At 37.6% G+C, this 19,147-nt stretch overlaps 1 protein-coding gene across 1 annotated transcript; it reads right to left on the bottom strand.

The window, feature by feature from the left end:
- Window positions 1–9,404: 9,404 nt before the first annotated feature.
- Window positions 9,405–17,444, bottom strand: rnd1a (Rho family GTPase 1a). Its single transcript, XM_056238222.1, has 5 exons — window positions 17,139–17,444; window positions 16,709–16,796; window positions 11,435–11,544; window positions 10,032–10,166; window positions 9,405–9,948 (listed from the first exon to the last, which is right to left on the bottom strand). The coding sequence occupies exons 1-5, from the start codon at window positions 17,256–17,258 to the stop codon at window positions 9,703–9,705; spliced, it is 699 nt and encodes a 232-aa protein (XP_056094197.1). The 5' UTR covers window positions 17,259–17,444; the 3' UTR covers window positions 9,405–9,702.
- Window positions 17,445–19,147: the final 1,703 nt, after the last annotated feature.

Raw genomic sequence — 19,147 nt, forward strand, 5'->3', positions numbered from 1 at the left:
TAAATTAAGTGTGTGTACATATTTACATATGCTGATTTCAATTTGTTTCTTAATGTCTCATTATATATATTAACATTATATATATTAAAATAATATGTTGTAATAATAATTTAAATACTTTTAAAAACAATTATTAAATTAATTTAAATTGAATGTAAATATATTATTATATTAAATATGTTAATAATATGAAACATTTTAGTTTTTTTGCATCTTATTTTTTCTATAGAATGAGTTTTTGCAAACAGTAATTGGCAGACCCCCTGCAGTACCACCTCGGACCCCCTGTTGTAAACCCTTGCTTTAGTCTGAAGCAACTCCAAGTTCTCTATAATCTATAACTTTGAAGTCTTTAGTGCTCGTGCTGATATAAGCTATAAAAGCAGTTTTCTTAAAATATACTGTATCTTCATTCATCAGTTCATTGTCTGGCGTATTGTGTATTGCTGTGATACTTGATTAATAGCGTATTATACACATGGAGTAGCAATCAGGCTTCATTGTTGTATATGATTGTTTGCTTCCTGTTATTACAAGAAAAATATTGTATCATGGAAGTACAAAGAAACTTTTTCTTTTTTCTTTATGTAAGAAAAAAAGTTACTAATATTTTCATGATATTGTAGCATATTCAGGCATTCCGGGAAGTTGCCCCACCCTGCTGTGATTGTGGGCACTACTGCATGTGTAATGCACCCTGACCTAATTAGTTATTTACAGTTTCACGCATAACTGGACTCCGTATGTTCAAATTTGTCCTTAATAAACATAAATCTCTTTTTTAGTACCATATCAAGACTAAAACGTACAGTACATGCAACTTTATGTTCATAAAACAGCTTTAGCATACCATATCATATTAGTTAACTTTATATTGTTTGTTTACACAGGTCAATCGAAATCAAGCACCTGAGCCTGGGCATAGGACATATGGGCAGTTTGTAGCCCTTAAAATAGGTCAGTATTTTTTTTACACTAAAACATGTATTTCTGCCTATATTTTCAGCTGTAACCAGCAAAAAACCTGTGCTGTTTTAAACCAGACACGCATGGGCATCCTGGACTGTCCAAACACAACCCACACCTTCTTCCTTCTCTATGGACCCGAGACCCAGATGCCATAAAAGCACGGTTGGCTAATTAAACAGCCAAATATGCTCATCCATTATCAACATACCTTAGGGGTTCACCATGACAAACTGTACATATGTCTAAGAGTGAGTGATAGTGGGGGTTGGGCGTACCTCATGGGTTTTTAGGGCAGCCTTGGGGACTCCCTTGGGAAGAAAAGGCCTATGGCAGTGCGAGAGGGATGCTTGTATGAGGGAACGTGTGTGCGGTTATTTTGTTCTGTTGCCAACACAGCAGAAATCAGCTGTGCAAGAGACTTGCAACACTAGTCTACAGTATTAAAATCTCCAATTTACTCACACTCATGTTGTTGCAAATCTGTATGACTTATTTCCTTTGGTGGAACACAAAGAAAGATATTTTGAAAAATGTGTAAAAGTCATTGGTATCTAATATTGGTTTGGACCCCATTTACTTTCATTGTTTGGACAAAAACAGGTCTTCAAATGGCAATTTTTTTATTTTTATTTTTTATCCTTTTAAGCAGGGTTTTCCAAATTGGGGTTTGTAAGGGAATTGTAGGGGGTTTGTGAGTTGATGAAACGTTAAATAAAATAAATAGTAAAAAGAAAATTAAAAATAGGCACTAAACCGATGAAGTGCTTTATGTTTACCTGTATATGATGTGACCAGTAACCACTGACATGGAAAAATTCTGAATATACAAGTGTTTAGGGGCCAAGCACAGAATGTGCGTAGGCACCTATTGTATCCGTTGGCGTTCTCAAAATTATTCTTCTTCTTCCGACTGGGAGTCTATGGCAGACCATAGAACCGCTTGCGGGAAAGTTGTAACGATTTGACATTCTGATAGAGGACAGTCCCAACATCAAATATACCAATTTTGGTGCGTCTAACTCATTCCCTCTAGCGCCACCACCTGTCCAAGGTTTCAATAATAATAATAATAATTCATTACATTTATATAGCGCTTTTCTAGGCACTCAAAGCGCTTCACATGGAAGGGGGAATCTCCTCAACCACCACCAATGTGCAGCATCCACTTGGATGATGCAACGGCAGCCATAGTGCGCCAGAACGCTCACCACACACCAGCTTATTGGTGGAGAGGAGACAGAGTGATGAAGCCAATCAGTGTATATATATATGGGGATGATTAGGAGGCCATGATGGACAGAGGCCACTGGGCAAATTTGGCCAGGATGCCGGGGTTACACCCCTACTCTTTCGAAAGACATCCTGGGATTTTTAATGACCACAGAGAGTCAGGACCTCGGTTTAACGTCTCATCCGAAGGACGGTGCTCTTTGATAGTATAGTGTCCCCGTCACTATACTGGGGCGTTAGGACCCACACAGACCACAGGGTGAGCACCCCCTGCTGGCCTCACTAGCACCTCTTCCAGCAGCAACCTGGTTTTCTCAGAAGGTCTCCCATCCAGATACTAACCAGGCTCAGCCCTGCTTAGCTTCAGTGGGCAATCAGTCTTGGGCTACAGGGTGATATGGCTGCTGGCTTTCACTCATATTTATGCTAATAACTTTTAAACCGTAAGGCCTATCAACAAAATTCCCTTTTCTTCTGATCCCTGAGCTTATGACGATTCGATCGCACCCTATGATGTAATTTTCCGTCATAAAAACAGACTTAAGGCTGTATCTCCGCAACGCTTTGTTGTATTCAGACCAAACTTGGTACATGTCATCACAAGCATGACCTGAGGCTACATGCTGCGTTTCGGCGCAGCGCCACCTACTGGTCCGGAGATATGAAAAATGGCTATTTTGGCTTACAACTTTTGAACGGTTTGCCCAAAAATCATAAAAGTTGTATTTTTAGATTCAGGGCTTCATGCCGAGTCGAGTGATATCCAAATTGGATAATCCAATTTTCCAAGGTCGGCCATTCTGGCTGTCGGCCATTTTGAATTATGTGCTAAAATTTTGTATTTTATGAACGCATAAACGGATTGTCACGAAACTCGGTATGGGTCATCAGTACGATGCCCTGAAGGAGCCTGAGAAGTTTCGAAAAAGCGCCACCTAGTGGTAAAATTTTCAAATGCTTATAACTCTGGCTGTGGTTGACTTATTTTCACAGGAGTGATATCATTAGACTCATGAATCCTTGCCGAGTCCAACGATACCAGACTTGCCAGGTTTCGGCATATGGTTTGTGCAGCGTTGTAATTTAGCGCTTAAAAACATTTGCCAATATCTTCGAAACCGCTAGTCCGATCGAAATGAAACCACCGTCAGAAGTTTGGAAACATAGGTCGTTGGCTATTTGCTAATGCCCAAATGTCAAAATATTGATACTAAGGGGTAGTAAAATCCAATCAAAGTCACGTGTCAGTCATTTTTGATGTTTTTTTTTCACATAAATGTCTATAACTCTGAAGCGAATTGAGATATAGATTCACCAAAATTGACACAGAGATGTATGGGCTCACTCTGAGGACACATAAAAAATGGTGGGACTGAGCCTCTTGGTGGCGCTATAATAGAACAAAACATGAAATTTTAATGAAAATTTAATACAGTTTTGTGATGTAAAATGCTATACTTAACAAATGCATTGCTGCAACTTTATGAAACTCAGAATGTGCCACCAGCACCATGCACTGAAGGTACTCAAAATATTTTGAGACAGCGCCACCTTTTGGTCAAAGTTGTAATAACATTTCCAAAAATGCTAATAACTTTTGAATTTTCTGCCTATTGAAATGTCACTGGTCTTAATAGATTCCTTGGGTCACCCCGAGAACATAGATACCAAGTTTGCCGTATTTGGCTTAACTTCCTGTCCGCCATCTTGATTTTCATTCAATACCTACTTTTTCAAACTTCTCCTAGACCGTTGGTCCGATTTTCACCAAAATCGAATCGTGTCATCTCCAGACCGTGGTCCGTGCCGACTAAAAGTTATTGATTTCGTGACGATTGACGAAACCGTTTTCGTATACCACAGCATCAAAGTTGAGGCATGCTGCCAAAATGACTATTCAGGCTTTATCTCTGCAATGCCTTTACATTTTGACAGCAAACTTTGTATGTGTCATTGTCACCTCACTCAATGGTGACTCAATGATGACAATGCATCGATTTCATAACTTTGCCACCTATTGGTCGAAAGTGATAAACCATTAAATAATTTTATAAGCGACTGTTTATGTAATTTTTGAGCCATTTTGCCTAAATTCATTTTTTTAATGTCTTTAATTGCTCCTTGCTGCAGTTGGTCTGAAACTCCCAGCCATGTTGGCATGTCTTGTCGTCTGCTTTTGCGCTTGGCCCCGGTAATGGCTGCTTGCAGCTATATTTATTATTATTATTATTTTTGTCAGAGTTCTTATATTTTTAGTATTTTACATCAAATGAGTTTGACTAACAAAAAAAGTATGAATCGCTGCTTTGAGCATTAGGTGATGGTAGTGGTAATCCAAATGTAAAATGTACCATTAATTATTCAATATAAATAGATAGATAGATATCCAATATTGTCCAATGACCAATATGCTGCCCATATATAATGCATCTCTAAAAGGGGATGCTAGTAATATAAATCAGAAATTTATGATGATGTGAGTTGAGAGGATTCACATTGTTTATGCTAATATCTGAATAAATTTAATATGCTGATTATGTACAGTACATTCATTTCCCCTGAGACCACAAGGCCTGCAGTTGTGTGTGTGTGTGTGTCTGAGACATGCTTTCTGCTCCAGTGAACAGACAGTCACCCTGACTGATTCAACTAGGGTTGACTGAGCTTGTTGCATTTAAACATCTCTAAAAGTCCCTTATGAACCTTAAAGCAATGTTCCTCTGATAATATGACTGTGAGAAGGCAAATAACACAACATCGGCACATTTGAAGGTCTGAATGCATACCGAACACATTCTCCTGTCATTATGATCCCACATTGTTGCAGCGGTTCTAGACGATATATGGCATTGTTAGCACTGGAGTCACGGTGGCTGGTTTGATGGCTGCGCGCGCGCGCGCGTGTGTGTGTTTGTGTGCATCTCTATATGGCAGACTGCAGCTCATCAGTAATTGGAGAAAATAAGTCTCCCTCCATCATTTCATTCCCTCCTTTACTGATTTCTCCCCAGTTTCTCTCTCTAGGTCTCTGCCTGATAGATGTGAGTCATTGGTAATGAGCTGGCATTCTGTCATTCCCTTACTTTCCACCTAAACAGCCCCAGTCTCTCTCTTCTCTCTAAAGCTCTGGGGTGTAGAAGACTTCAAGCAGCTGGAAGCGGCAGCTCTTTCCATAAGCATTCCCTTCCTGATGCTGTATTTTTCCTTTATAGCTTTCTTCCTAAAATCATGCTTAACAGACTCTGCTGTTTTATTCAGGTTCTATTCTATATGATGAATGAAATAGCCTTTGAAAGTCGTGCCTTTAAGCGGTGGCTGGTCAAGGTTGTCTGGATCTAATGTATTAAATGAAAGAGCTGAACATGATGTGTTATACTAGCGCTCTGTTTGTCCATCAATAGTTCAGCTTTGTCATGGAATAAATTACATTTTAAAATGTTTCCTTCCAGGAGGTAGTGTCAGAAAATTTGATGAGAAAAAAAATCTATTGCACAAAAATAAAACAATGCCAATATTAAGAAATATGATGTTATATACCCCCAATTCATGCTGTGGGTTTGATGGGGTAGGTTTTTTAGTTTTTGACAGTGTAAGTAATGTTTATTTACTTATTATTTAACCTGGAAAATATGTCAGAACACCACTGCATGTCACTGTTTAAAATATATGAAAAATAGAAAACCATTTCCTTAACATTATTTCACAATATTACTGGTTTTATTGAATTTTTGATCAAATAAAGGCAGCCTTGGTTAGCACGAGACTTTCAAAAACATTAAAAAGCAGTGCATGTCACTGACTGCAGATTGGAATATGGTTTACTTAGCTAAAGCTATTTATACCTAACTATATCAGCATATATTCCAGACAGAGCCTTGTCTGCTTGTTGATTGTGAGTGTGCAGCACTCACTGAAGTTCTGTTAGATGTGAAGATGCACACACTTCATTATTTAGTATTATGCTGTTTCATTGCTATTCCTGCAGAACCACATGACTTGCTTTGCTCCTGGATTTTCTTAGACATGTTGGCCTAGTTTTGAATGCTGTGTGAATAAATGGCTAATTTAAGAGTCTGTCATATAAGGTGGTTGTCTGTTTTGAAAGGACATCGGGTTTCCATGCTTTTTTGAATGAATTGCCATGACTTCCAGTTTTTTTTAATGATGGCTAAATTCATTTTACAGAGACTGCTGCTGCCAAACATTTTTATTTGCATGTTAAATACATGTTATTTAGACATGTTAAACTTCTCAAATTTTGTAATGCCACTGGATCTGCAAGGATCTGGATCTTAACCTATGTAAAAAGGTCAGGAAGATGCAACATATCTTTAGATGAAGGGTTTTGTCTTAATGAATGTGGAAAAGAAGGGAACATGTGTCAACTTACTGAACAAATCCAGGTTTTAATTAATTTAAGAGTGACACATGACACCAAAGACAAGGGAAAATAACCAATAAACATATTCAATATAAAATAGACTGTCTGAAACTAAAGAATAAAACAGAACCAGCATCAACCATTAATAAGTTAAACACATTACATAGCACACACAATCATGTCTGTTTTGAAATTGTTTGCTTCACACAGACATCATTTAATGGGCTGTACAAAACTGATTATGCACAACGTCCAGAGACTTAAGTAACAAAAGGAAGATTGTGGAGTTTCACCACTTCAAACATATAACATATAAGAGTGCTACTAAACCAGACAACAGTAACAAATTCATATCAAGATGATGGTTTGTATGTTGACTGACTCATAAACTATAGCCATGAAAAAGCCATTTGTTATGCTACAGTGAGAAAACTTGCCCTTATTTTTCCTTTGTTTACACCCGCTTTCTCTCTCTCAACTTCTCTTGGGTGGTTTTTCCGACATGTAGTCCAGCTTATCTGACTTGTCTGTTCCTAAGCAACGGCGATCGGTATGTAGCATGAAGTGATGCAGGTCAATGTTTGACTCCTAAAGTTCCTTTCAGATGAGAATGATATATTAATGTAGTTCTGAGGTGCAGTTAAGGCAAGACCATTTTTTATGTACAGTATTTTCACTCATTCTTCAGATAGTGACGGAGTTTTCACAACATTTTGGGTTGACATTAATTAAAATAAGTAATTTAGTAATTTAAAAACGTAATTCTTTAGACAAAATTTCTGCTTAATGAGCTATTAGACCCGCAAAACAAAATCCTCAATAATGTGACGTGTAATTTTGATGCAATATTTCGATTTTCAAGAGATCACGAAATGTTTCAGGCAATGTCAACTGATAATAACTAGACAAATCGCCAAGAAAATCAGCTAAGTTCAATGAATGAGGAAAACTAAGTCATCAAACATACACAACCGTTCACAAGTTTGGGTTCTGTAAAATTTTGGTCTCTTATGGTCACCAAGGCTGCATTTATTTGATCAAAAATATTATTACAATTAAAAATCAAATCTTCAGTGTCACATGATCCTAATATGCTGATTTGATGCTTTAGAAACATTTTATTGTTATTATCAATGCTGAAGACTATTTTTGTGGAAACTATGATACGGGTTTCCAGGATTCTTTGATGATTATAAAGTTCAAAGAACAGCATTTATTTGAAATAGAAATCTTTTGTAAATGTACTGTCTTAACTGTCATTTTTGATCAGTTGAAAGCATCCTTGGTGAATAAAAATATTGATTTATTTAAAAAACAACAACTCTTAAGGCCAATTCACACTGATGCTGACAGTCGGGTTCTGTCTGCATTGGTCTGGTCTGGCTTTCGCCAATTGAACGTGTTTAATCTGAGTTTGTTTGGTCTTGGAATGTCTTGAGAAGTGACATACTTGGCCTTTAATGACCCCACATTTTTAAACGGTAGTCTATGTTATTCCCTTAAACCGTTTCTTTGATCATTTTAAATTTGATGAACTACTTGAGTAGGAACACTGATTCTGAGGTCAGGTTTTTCGTAATGCTGTCTTGTCTGACTTCTCAGTTCATTACTATTTGGCCATTTATAAGCCCAAAGTGAGGATTTAGTTGTTTTACGATTAAGCATTACACAACCAGGGGTTGTGGGATTTAAGTCAGAGATTACCAGAATGAGGTTAAAAAAATGAGAGGAGAGTCCTGTGACAGTGATCCAACTGAATACATCAGAATCGCTGAAATTACAATGCAATCTAATGCCCAACCCAGAGAATAACCAGTAGCTTCACCACATAACTCTTTACAGGCCTGTTATTGAGAATTAGGTGCTGGGGCAATTTTTAAAAAAAGTTATCTGGCGCGTTCAAATTGTTTTCTTGATTATGCAACATTGATTAGTTTTGATGAACAGCAAAGTCTCTTAGTAATCCCCCATGACCTTCCCAGTCCATCTCTAAAATTATTTCAGCGAAAGATTCTGTTTTCTAGAAAAGAATGCCTGGAACATCTGGAAGGGACCTTTGTGGAAATAACTCCTGCTCTATACATAGAAATGGCCTGGGCAATGCTGGGTTTCTCCTCATTGACTGAGATTTATGACCCATTCTATAGGGGCAGAAATCAATCAGAAGGACTACAGTAGAGAGAGAGAGAGAGAGAGAGAGAGAGAGAGAGAGGTAGAGAGAGGTAGAGAGAGAGAGAGAGAGAGAGAGAGAGAGAGAGAGAGAGAGAGAGAGAGAGAGAGAGAGAGAGAGAGAGAGAGAGAGAGAGAGAGAGAGAGAGAGAGAGAGAGAGAGAGAGAGAGAGAGAGAGAGAGAGAGAGAGAGAGAGAGAGAGAGAGACAGCATGTCCAATACATCTGGTTTGTACAAATGTGATTGGATGCTTCATCTAGCAGATTTATAACACTGTCATCCTTTTTCAGGAGGACATAAAATCTTGTTTGGCTCCTCAAACGTTTGCGTGACTTCCAACAGGATAGCTTGATATTTTGATTCTTTGTAGATCAGTGCCAGAGACTTCAGCAAGTACAAGCAATGCATAATTCTGTTTTGAAACAGCAACTAATGCCAACCTGTATTAAATCATCCTCTCACTTTCCAATCAACAATCACATCCATATTCACTAAAGTGCGTACTGTGAAACAGAAACTCATTCTCTTCCCTTAAATATTAAATTACGTTCACAGCTCAACCCGCATTCTTATACATGTATGCACACTAACAAATATGACTACCCACATAAATATTCAACAATGTGCAATATATTCTGCTTTTCCTTCTTCGTCTGATTGATTGATCATTAATACAAAATGCAGTTCATGTAAAGGGAAATCAATCGATACTTTAGCATTAGGATGTGTAACAGGCAAAAACCTTGAACGATGGCAGCAGCTCTTTGTCGTAGGGATGAGTGTGTTTGCAGGTGGGGTGTCAGAATGGAAGAAGAACAACATAAGTGTAGAGAGAGAGAGGGAGGGGTCATGAAAGGTCATGACCTCCCTTTCTCTCAAACCCCTCCTACCAACCCTCACGAAGAGCAAAAATGCGTTTCTTTTTCTGGAGCTGGGGCGTTGCGCGTGGGGCTCACATGATGGAACAGCTCTTGGTTCTCTCCTTGCTGAAGGAGGAGGTCAGGAGCTCTGCCTTGCTGGGCAGGTGAAGGAGGCGTTTGGAGAGCCGGCGGGTGGGACTTTGCTTTATGGGGGGCTGTGGTTTGTTGAGGCACGTGAGCGCCGCTGAGCGGAACACGCTGTGGATGCTCTTCTCTGATGTGAACGCAGAGCACTCCAGGTACACCTCCGCTCCTACCTGCTTCGCCAACAGGGTGCCCTACATACAGACAGAATGCAGTCAGAGATGGAAAAAGAGAGCCGAGGAGTCTAGTTTACACAGGGAGGGTTCAATTCACTGACCTGCTCATGGGAGATGGGTGTCAGTCTCTGATTGGACAGCTCCATCAGTGTGCAAACATCTGTTCGCAGGTCTGTCTTGCAGCCAACTAGGATTATTCGAGTACTGGGGCAGAAATCCATGATTTCGGCTTTCCACTGCAGGGAGAGAACTGTTAATATACTAGAGCTGGGTTTCGATTCAAATTTCAAGAATCGATTCGATTCCGATTCTCAAGATCTTGAATCGATTATCATTATTCGATTCGATCCGATCCGATCTGATCCGATTTTCGAGATTTAGAAATTAGTTTTCTTGTTTTTTTCCAGTGAATTACAGGACTGTAGTTATGCAACATATTGATACTATTAGGCTATTATAGACATTTAACTGCTTGTTTTGAACTTCATGCATGTGTATTGAATGTTAAACAAGTTCATAATGATAACAAACAAGACTGTTTATCGTGGTGATGTGTAGCCTACAGAGGCTTCGCACAGACAGTGAATGAGAGAGATCGGCAGAGCGCGTGCGGATTACCTGCGTCTGTCTTTGAAGTCATATGTATTCGTGAAAAAGGTTGCCGTGTCAAAGGAAAGCGAAATATTTGTCGTATCATCCTTTTAACGTTCACGTCACGGGTATTTACCATAAATGCGCGTCAGCAGCAGCGCTGGTCAGCATTCCACAGCGCAAGGAAGCCGCGGGGAAATAAAATCAGCGAGTCACGCATTGAATCAATGCCATTTTGGTCTCTAATAAGTGAAGCATCAGCTTCAGCGTTACCCATGCGACGCATTGCAGCTCAGCTGAGCCTTGAAAAGTGGAACTCAAAGTTAAAAAATAATTAACACCTTGTTTCATTACATCTCTTTTAATGAATCAGCTTTTTTGAACGTGTTCGTTGAATGAACGAATGACTCACTCAAAGCCCGTTGTTGTAACAGTGTGCGCGCTGAGTGAAAGCCTTTCAATGCGCATACAGGGATCTCCCAGTCGCGGCAAGTTAAAGTTCACGGGGAAAATGTAAGCCTATTATTAAATCGATCCTCAGAAATTAATATGAAAATCGATTCAGAATTGGTGAATCGATTTTTTCAACACAGCCCTATAATATACTGCAAAATCATATTCTTAATGCGTATTTTTTTTCTTGAAAAGCAACACTATGTACGAAGTAGTTCTCTTGTAGTAGTTGGCAAAAATGTTTTTGTCATTTTTTGGGTGAACTATCCCTTTAAGTTGTGTTTTGATAGGTTTAATCTAAAATAAGTGCCAGTGCAATGAGACAAAATACACACATTTTCTGAAAGGTCTTAATATTTTATGCAATGTTTATTCAAATGAATTAATCTGATTTTAACTGTAAAAAAAAAGTAACAAAATAGAATATTTTAAATTTAAGAAGTCATAAAATGTACTTCACCTTTTTCAGAGAGCTTTCGACGGTGTCAGGGCGACTTATATCGAAGCAGAGCAGAACCGCATCTGCATCACTGTAGCAGAGAGGCCTGACATTATCATAATATGGTGAACCTGCAGGAGCAACCACACACACAACAAACATCAGTAATGGAAACTTAGCATCAAATAACATTATACTGGTGAGAAAGAAACAAACGTGACTAAATATGGAATATCAAATGTTACGAAGGGGATCTGACGGTCATAGTAATGTAAATAGCAATCATATGGGAGGTCTTGTAATAGGTGTGTGTGGGCGAATCTCGGAGATTCCTTTATATTGACAGAATGAGTTGCCGAGGAGGTCTTGTCCCCCACACACAGCAAACCTCATCTCATTTCGTAGTAACTACGGCAACGGAATTGAAGGATGCACACAAAAACACTGCCACACTATAGCTCTATTTGATAGCAAATAAAGCGAGTCCATTAAATACGCATTTCACCCAATATTTATGTATTTGTGCTTTTTAGAGTATGGACTCTCAGCTCAGATGTTGGGTGTTGTGTGAGCCTCTCTGGGTCACGTACTACTGCTGTATTATGTGTAGACAGTGACTCAGCCTACTAGGTTTAGACGGAGTATATGGCTTACCAGCAGAAAGATAAGAGAGATATGACTAGACAAAACAATGAATCTACATGCAATCCTGATATCACGGTCTATGCACTCAACTAGACTATACAGCTCTCAACAGTAAGGTCGTTGTAGCGAATTAATTCCAGTTTAACTGCTTTAAATGTCACCATGGTCAAATGAATTAGTTTGCAAACAGAGATGAGGTTTGTTTCAACTAAAGTATCATTAAAAAGAGGTTGACAATCATAAACCATGTAGTTACCATGTACCATCTTTTTCCAGTAAAAGACTATTGATCATGAATTTGTCACTATTAATTATATTATATTATTAATTGATGATTTTTATATATTTTAAATCAATTATTATACATTTCTGTAAAGAAAAGTTGTTTAATGAAAATTGTTTTATTTACAGCTGTCATTGTAAATAATATATTATGCTTTTAATTTTAATTAAATTATTTATACATTTAAAACCAATTACATATTTTTTTAATATCTTTTTTCTCTCTCGTTTTTTCGTTGAAAAATTATGATTTTACAACTATCACTATGAATTGTTGTATTATAGTTATACTTTGAAATAGCTAATTAACTTATAACACATAATTCATTGGTTTTAAATATATACATATCTTTTTGTAAATATTTTTTTTAATGAAATATATAAATATATGTTATTCTGACAAAAATATATAGTTTATTTGGGTTGCAGATCTTCTCTACGAGGGGTCATGGATCTATTTAGACATTAACCTCAATGGTAGGACATCTTCCTGTATCCGTTCTAGGAGGCAATTGCTCTTTACAGCTGACTGTTTGAAAAACAAATTAAAACACTGTATATTCCTCTTGAATCAAATTTCCAATGATAAGAGCTACAGAAGTGGCCCACACCAGACCAGAGAGCAGCCTCTCATGCCCGTCACCTCTTTGATCTGGAGAGTGTGTGAAGAGATGCCTGAAGCAGCGAGAGCCAGATGAGCAAATTCAATTAAAGCTTCTGTAATTAGTCGTGATTAGAGTGTGTTTGTGCATGTATGCTGATGAGTGTTTGCGTGTGGGTGCACAAGCATCTACCGCTCTGCCAATGTTCCTCCTGTGCGTCGCCACCTAACGAGGCTGTGTGCACAATTAACAAAGCCTAACTGCCGTAATGAGGGAATAGATGGGGGCTGTTTGATTGTCTTCTCAAGCTCTGATCTTATATGCAAGATTCTGAGTCAGTTCTTGAACATGATAAAATGTATGTTCCTCCACACAGTTACTCTTTTCTCTTCTGATCTGGATTCAGTGTCTGGGGTTACACTAAAAAAAATGGCTTTTTGATTTTACTAAAAAAAAATTAAGGCAAGTGGTTACACTAAATTAATTTATCTTCATTTTAAACATTTTGATTTGAACTTAAATCATGTTTTTTAAGTTATTTCAGTTATATATATAATATATATTGAGTAGTTTCCAATATATATTGAGTAGTTTCCAATATATTCAGTCTGCGATTGAGTGAATGGAAAAGACTTGTTTGTATTTGACATTCATATTGTACAATTGAAAGACTGTCTGTAACTAGCACAGCACAAGTAAAAAGATACTTGTTACTCCACTGGCATTAGTAAAGCTATTGCTCATTGGACATAGCATCATGCATCATAGTCTTTGTACATGCAGCCATCCACAACATAACCAGAGACTCTACTCTTCAGCACAATGGTAACCATAAAACCTCTTTTAAATGTGAAACATAACTAAACATTAAATACTCACACAGGTCTTTCCCTTCACTCAAAAACACATAAAATAACACTTCATTTCAACATTTACTCTCCTGATCCAGCCATATGCAAAGCATGCTGGGAACTAAAAATCCTCTGTCTATTTTCAGTTAATACAACAAAAATCATTCATGTAATCCCAACAAAAAATCTGAAATTAAATTATAAATATATTTAAGTAGATTGACCACAATGAAATTAAGTTAGGACAAAATGTGTAGCAACTGTGTTGCTTTAGCTCATTTTAATGAAGTAATTTGAACAAGCAGCAAAAATATATATATTTTTTCAGTGTAGTTTGTTTGACAGTTTTTCCAGTATTGTTTCACTGTTCCAGGTCAATATGACAGGGAAATTCCATCTGAGTGTTTTTAACATTCCATAATAAGATGAAATGTATAGCAGGAAATACCTTGAGACAGGAAGTCCTCCTTGCCTTGCACAACCACGTTTTCTCTCTCTCTCTCTCTCTCTCTCTCTCTCTCTCTCTCTCTCTCTCTCTCTCTCTCTCTCTCTCTCTCTCTCTCTCTCTCTCTCTCTCTCTCTCTCTCTCCATATATATATACATATATATATATATATATATATATATATAAAGTATTACTAGTACTAGTATTAATGACAACAACAATTAAATGATTAAGATATATAATTATATAAATATATATCATGTTTATTATCAAAGTACCACTACTACTACTAATAAACTATTATTTACATTTTAATAATTTAAATTGTTTTATTTTAAAAAGCTAAATTTAAACAATAATTATTATTTAGTTCTGTATATAAAAATAATTTGTTTTTTCCCAGCTGCTAAGTCCGTCTATTTCTAATGTGAACAAATGAAAAAATTCATACCAATTTTGAAACAAAAGCTGAAATGTTCTATTTTGCTAGCAAAATGTCCCAGTTGCCACAGGTGGGAAAAAAAAAAACTTAGTTGTCTCACATTGGAAGATTCTGTATAGCAAACAACAAAATTAGGGGAAAAAAAAACTAATAATCTCCCTAACCAGGCACCTATTATAGAAAAGCAATATCCCATCCACTCATCCTAAAAGTAGGCACTCAGTCAAGCAGTCAGGCATGACAATTAACAGATTCAGATCCATCAGGCATCACTGACTGATACGTTACACAACATGACCCTAAAGAACTCCGCTTTTCACTCGGCACCCAATATGACAGCATGGGATTTAAAAATATTAAACCTATACACTTGCAAAGATTAATCTCAGTTGAAATATCAGTTATAAAATAAGGACATTTGGGGAGGGCATGACATAATATCCAAAACAATATCCAGTGATACTCGAGCAGATAGTAGAGTAGAAAGATAATGATATATGAAGTAAAGATGGGACTAAAAGAGAAGTTTAGAGCCAGATAGACGGTTGGGTACATAATTGGTATGATAACAGTAATATTAAATTTGAGGGAAGAAACCTAAATCCTATTTAAAGAGATAGTTCACAGTTCACACTAGTACCCCCCAAAAAACACTAATTCACCCCCATAATGTTGTTTTGGACCCCATTGACTTTCATTGTTTCAACTGTTTTTGTTTAAAGGTTCTTCAGAATATATATATATTTTGTTCTGCTGAAGAAAGAAAGTCATACAGGTTTGAAACCATATGACGGCGAGTAAATGATGACAGTTTTCTTTTTGAGGGGAACTATCTCTTTAAGAGATGTCTTTTTTTTTTCACTTAAAGCTCTGTGAATCCAAACACAGACTAAAGAAATTAGACTATCAGAAGAGCATTCCATGTCTTTTTACTAGATAAGAGCTATAGCTATCAGTCATTGGACCACGGCGTTCTACTACCAGCCTAATCTTAATCAGATACACAGGCAAACACACAGACTAAACATTCCCTGACCAAATAACTTGATACTATATTGAATCACAGACACTGAAACAGGAGCTGATCTTTGTAATCCCCTTCAGAGAGACTGCATGTCACAGGGTTTTGTCATGTTTTGGAATGTCTCACTGTGTAGTCTTATACACAGCCCTGGTTATTTTAATAACCAATCAGAGATCTTGTCTGATCCAGAGGCAGACAGAAGGTGAAGACATCACACTGCAGCGTCTCACGCCTGAGGACAGGTCTCAGGTGTTGCAGATGCCAGATACTCTCACGCACTTACTGCAGCTTCACATATGTCTGCTTGCATTCCCTGACTCAGGGCTCAGGTGTTGATGGTGTGTCTTTCCTGTAACGTCTGACTGACCTACTAACTAGCCCAAGAACAGTCAACACAAGAGCCGGGAATGCACACAAACAAATGCATGTCGGATGGATGGATGGAAAATGGATGATTTACGGAAAGTCATTTTGTAAAGTGAAAGTTTGTTGTAATGCTATCCAACAAAACATAATAAAATCAAATCTATTCTAAATCTACTTTAAAATATAAACAAGCATTTTGTCTAACTAAAAAGTCATTAACAAGATAAAGAAGTTAATAATGCAACATATGATGCCTTGAATTAAAAGTTCAATTTATAGTCAATCAGGGACCTGGGTTACACTTTTCTTCCATTTCATAGTGAAGCGGTTAATGGTTGTTTTATTCATGTTAATCTTATCCAGACAGTTTATGTAAATGGCGTCCAAAACAACACTGACATTTTTTTCCCTTGTATTTCTTGTATCCGTTTTTCAGAATAGCATCTCTTGTGTTCCACAGAAGGTTTGGAACGAGTAAATGATTACATAGTTTTCAATTTAGGGTCCATTTAATGATATTTCTCAAAAGTGCTGTCTCATGTGTAAAACTGTATTAATTAGCTAAAATGATTGAGTGCAAATGTGTTCATCAGTTTAAATGCTGTGTTATGTGCTATAGTCGGTCTTTCTCTCTCACCTGACGTGTCCCATAAACTGAGCTCCACGCGCTGCTCCTCTAAATCCAGTCCAGCTGTGTAGTTCTCAAACACTGTTGGGACGTAAGTCTGTGAGGTTGGGAACGAAATAAAACGTTACATAATGACTTAATCATTTAAAGTTTGTATAAAAACAATTTGTTCATGTCGCATAAAAGGCCATAGTATATATCCTAGGTTATGGTTTGTTGCAAATGTGTTGATCCCCCCCCCACGCGTCAACACGTGCACAGCACACAACTCACACGAGAAAGATACATGGAGAAACTTATCACCTTGATGAATGAACATCCAGGATAAGCGTAATATATTTCGCAGTATATTGTTGCATAATGTCATAAGCAAGCATCCAAGTGCATTACTATAGAAAATACATGAAGGAAGGAATACATGATAGAGAGTAGGACATACCTCAGGATAACAGTCTTTGGCCAAGACTTGCAACATTGCAGTTTTCCCGCACTGCACGTCTCCTACTAAAACCAGTTTACAACGCATTACCAAAGGCTGACTGATTCTTCTCTCCTTCATTGTAAATAAGACGGTGCTGTGCGCGATGGCTCTCTCGTATGACGGCCCTGGGCAGTTTGTTCAGACCGCATTGGGGTTTGGACTAAATCACCACGAAAGAGAGAAATACGGCACTGCGGCAATTTATACAGCTCTGTTATCCAATCAGCGGCGCGCTCTCCTGCTCGCGCCCGAGTTCCACTGCCCCCGAAAGGCGCCCACCCAGCTGGAGTCTGCACATTGATTTAGCCGAGATACGTACTTCTAGCAACGGTAAGGTTACAAAATATGAAAGGGGAGGGTTTTAGGAAAGTTCACGGGGAAGCCGCGAAAACGATAATAGACGTGAGATAAAATAAAAGTTGAGAAATTCTCTAAAATATCTCTAAAAGAGAGTGGTAAAATAATCTCGACCTCTTTACGTGTTATACATGCAGCATAGGCCTATCTTAATGTAATAGCTAGCCTACTATAAATACAAAGTGCTCAAAATAATTGTGCATGTAGCTCATTAATAATAACATTATGTAATATTAGGCTAATAAAACCCAGTCAGCTATATTATGAAAAATAACTATTGTAAACTTTTCAGGTTCGTGAACATTTTTCAACACAAGCACATTTTGGCCTTTTGATGTTGCATTTTTGGGTTAGGGGATTGGGTCAGTTGTAACTTCTTTCACATTTTGTTGTAAATGCATTAACAAAAAAAGCTAAATCACAATTTTATGTCATAAAAAGTAAAATTTTTATGTTCATTCACCACGCTATCTAGCTTGCTGACGATTCTGGAGTTTCAGTCAAATACAGACTATTTTCGCTGTCTATAAAACATACAATATGCTTCAAGTGGTTATTCATATATGTACATGTGCACAACTTTAACATCAAGGCCATGTTAAATAAAGATAATAAAGAATAGCAGTCACAGCAGCAATTGTTCTCTTCTCCGCCATGTTTAAAGTTTATGGGGCCGCCCAACTCTGAAACACAGGTATCAAAATTATCTCAGAGATTCTCAGTAAATACGACTTGAGGGGGCGTTCATGTCCAATTTCCTACTAGGAAACTCATATAATTCCAATAGCACGTTAAGGCTGCAAAATTTACAGCTGTTTCGCAGAGAAAGATTTAAAAGTGAGTGACATCACTGTAGCTTGTTGCTGATTGGATCAATGTTACAACTGACCACACACTCCTTAGTGTGAACTGTGAAGGGCCCATATTCACCTCCTCCGACTCAATGACAGAAACAGGTGGATAAACGACCACTCTTCTGTCAACTTTATTGACCCTGAGTTGTGTAAATGTCCGATAACCTCTGAGGCATTATTGACTGTGTGTTGAGTAATCATTTGACTCTTTCCTGGTATTTCCTCATATGTTTGTTTGGCTCTGACAAATGAGAGCGTAATCGAACGATTGCTAGTCCGCTCACGCAATAAATCTATAAACCGATCACATTGTCTGTGTGTTGTGGATGCGTCTGACTGTAATTAAAGTCTGCCCCCTGCACATAGATGCTAATTACATGATGCGAAGATTGTAACCCGCTATAATGCTATATTTGGTTCACGCAGGGCAGCGTTTCAGAGAATATGTTCAAACAGATTGTTCCATTTATTTTGATACCCTTTGTGCTAAAGCCCCTAGGAGTGAAATGATTGTGTAACTATCTGTGGTTCCTTTGTTAGCTAAACTCTCTCGCTCTCTTGGTCTGTCTCTGCTTATAAAACAAATCATATATTTTAGACTAACATACAAGGGTACAGACAGTCATAAAAGCTAATACAGGAAACAAACCTAGGCCTAGGGGAGTTATGTGTTGACAATGACCTTTTAGAAGTAGTATAGTGTTCTAGTTTAAAAGTACAGACTTACACTTTATCTTCCCATCATGATTTTTCTAT

This window comes from Rhinichthys klamathensis, unplaced genomic scaffold, assembly GCF_029890125.1.
Source record: "Rhinichthys klamathensis goyatoka isolate OS25496 unplaced genomic scaffold, OSU_Roscu_1.1 h1tg000510l_1, whole genome shotgun sequence".
Taxonomy (NCBI): domain Eukaryota; kingdom Metazoa; phylum Chordata; class Actinopteri; order Cypriniformes; family Leuciscidae; genus Rhinichthys; species Rhinichthys klamathensis.

Bases quoted from the DNA above. Each gene is read 5' to 3' on its own strand.
- rnd1a (XM_056238222.1), bottom strand. From the start codon at position 17,258: ATGAAGGAGAGAAGAATCAGTCAGCCTTTGGTAATGCGTTGTAAACTG. The intron at 11,545-16,708 runs GTGAGAGAGAAA...TTGCTCCTGCAG, and splicing joins CAGTTTATGGGACACGTCAG to GTTCACCATATTATGATAAT. The intron at 9,949-10,031 runs GTCAGTGAATTG...GTCTGTATGTAG, and splicing joins CACCCATCTCCCATGAGCAG to GGCACCCTGTTGGCGAAGCA.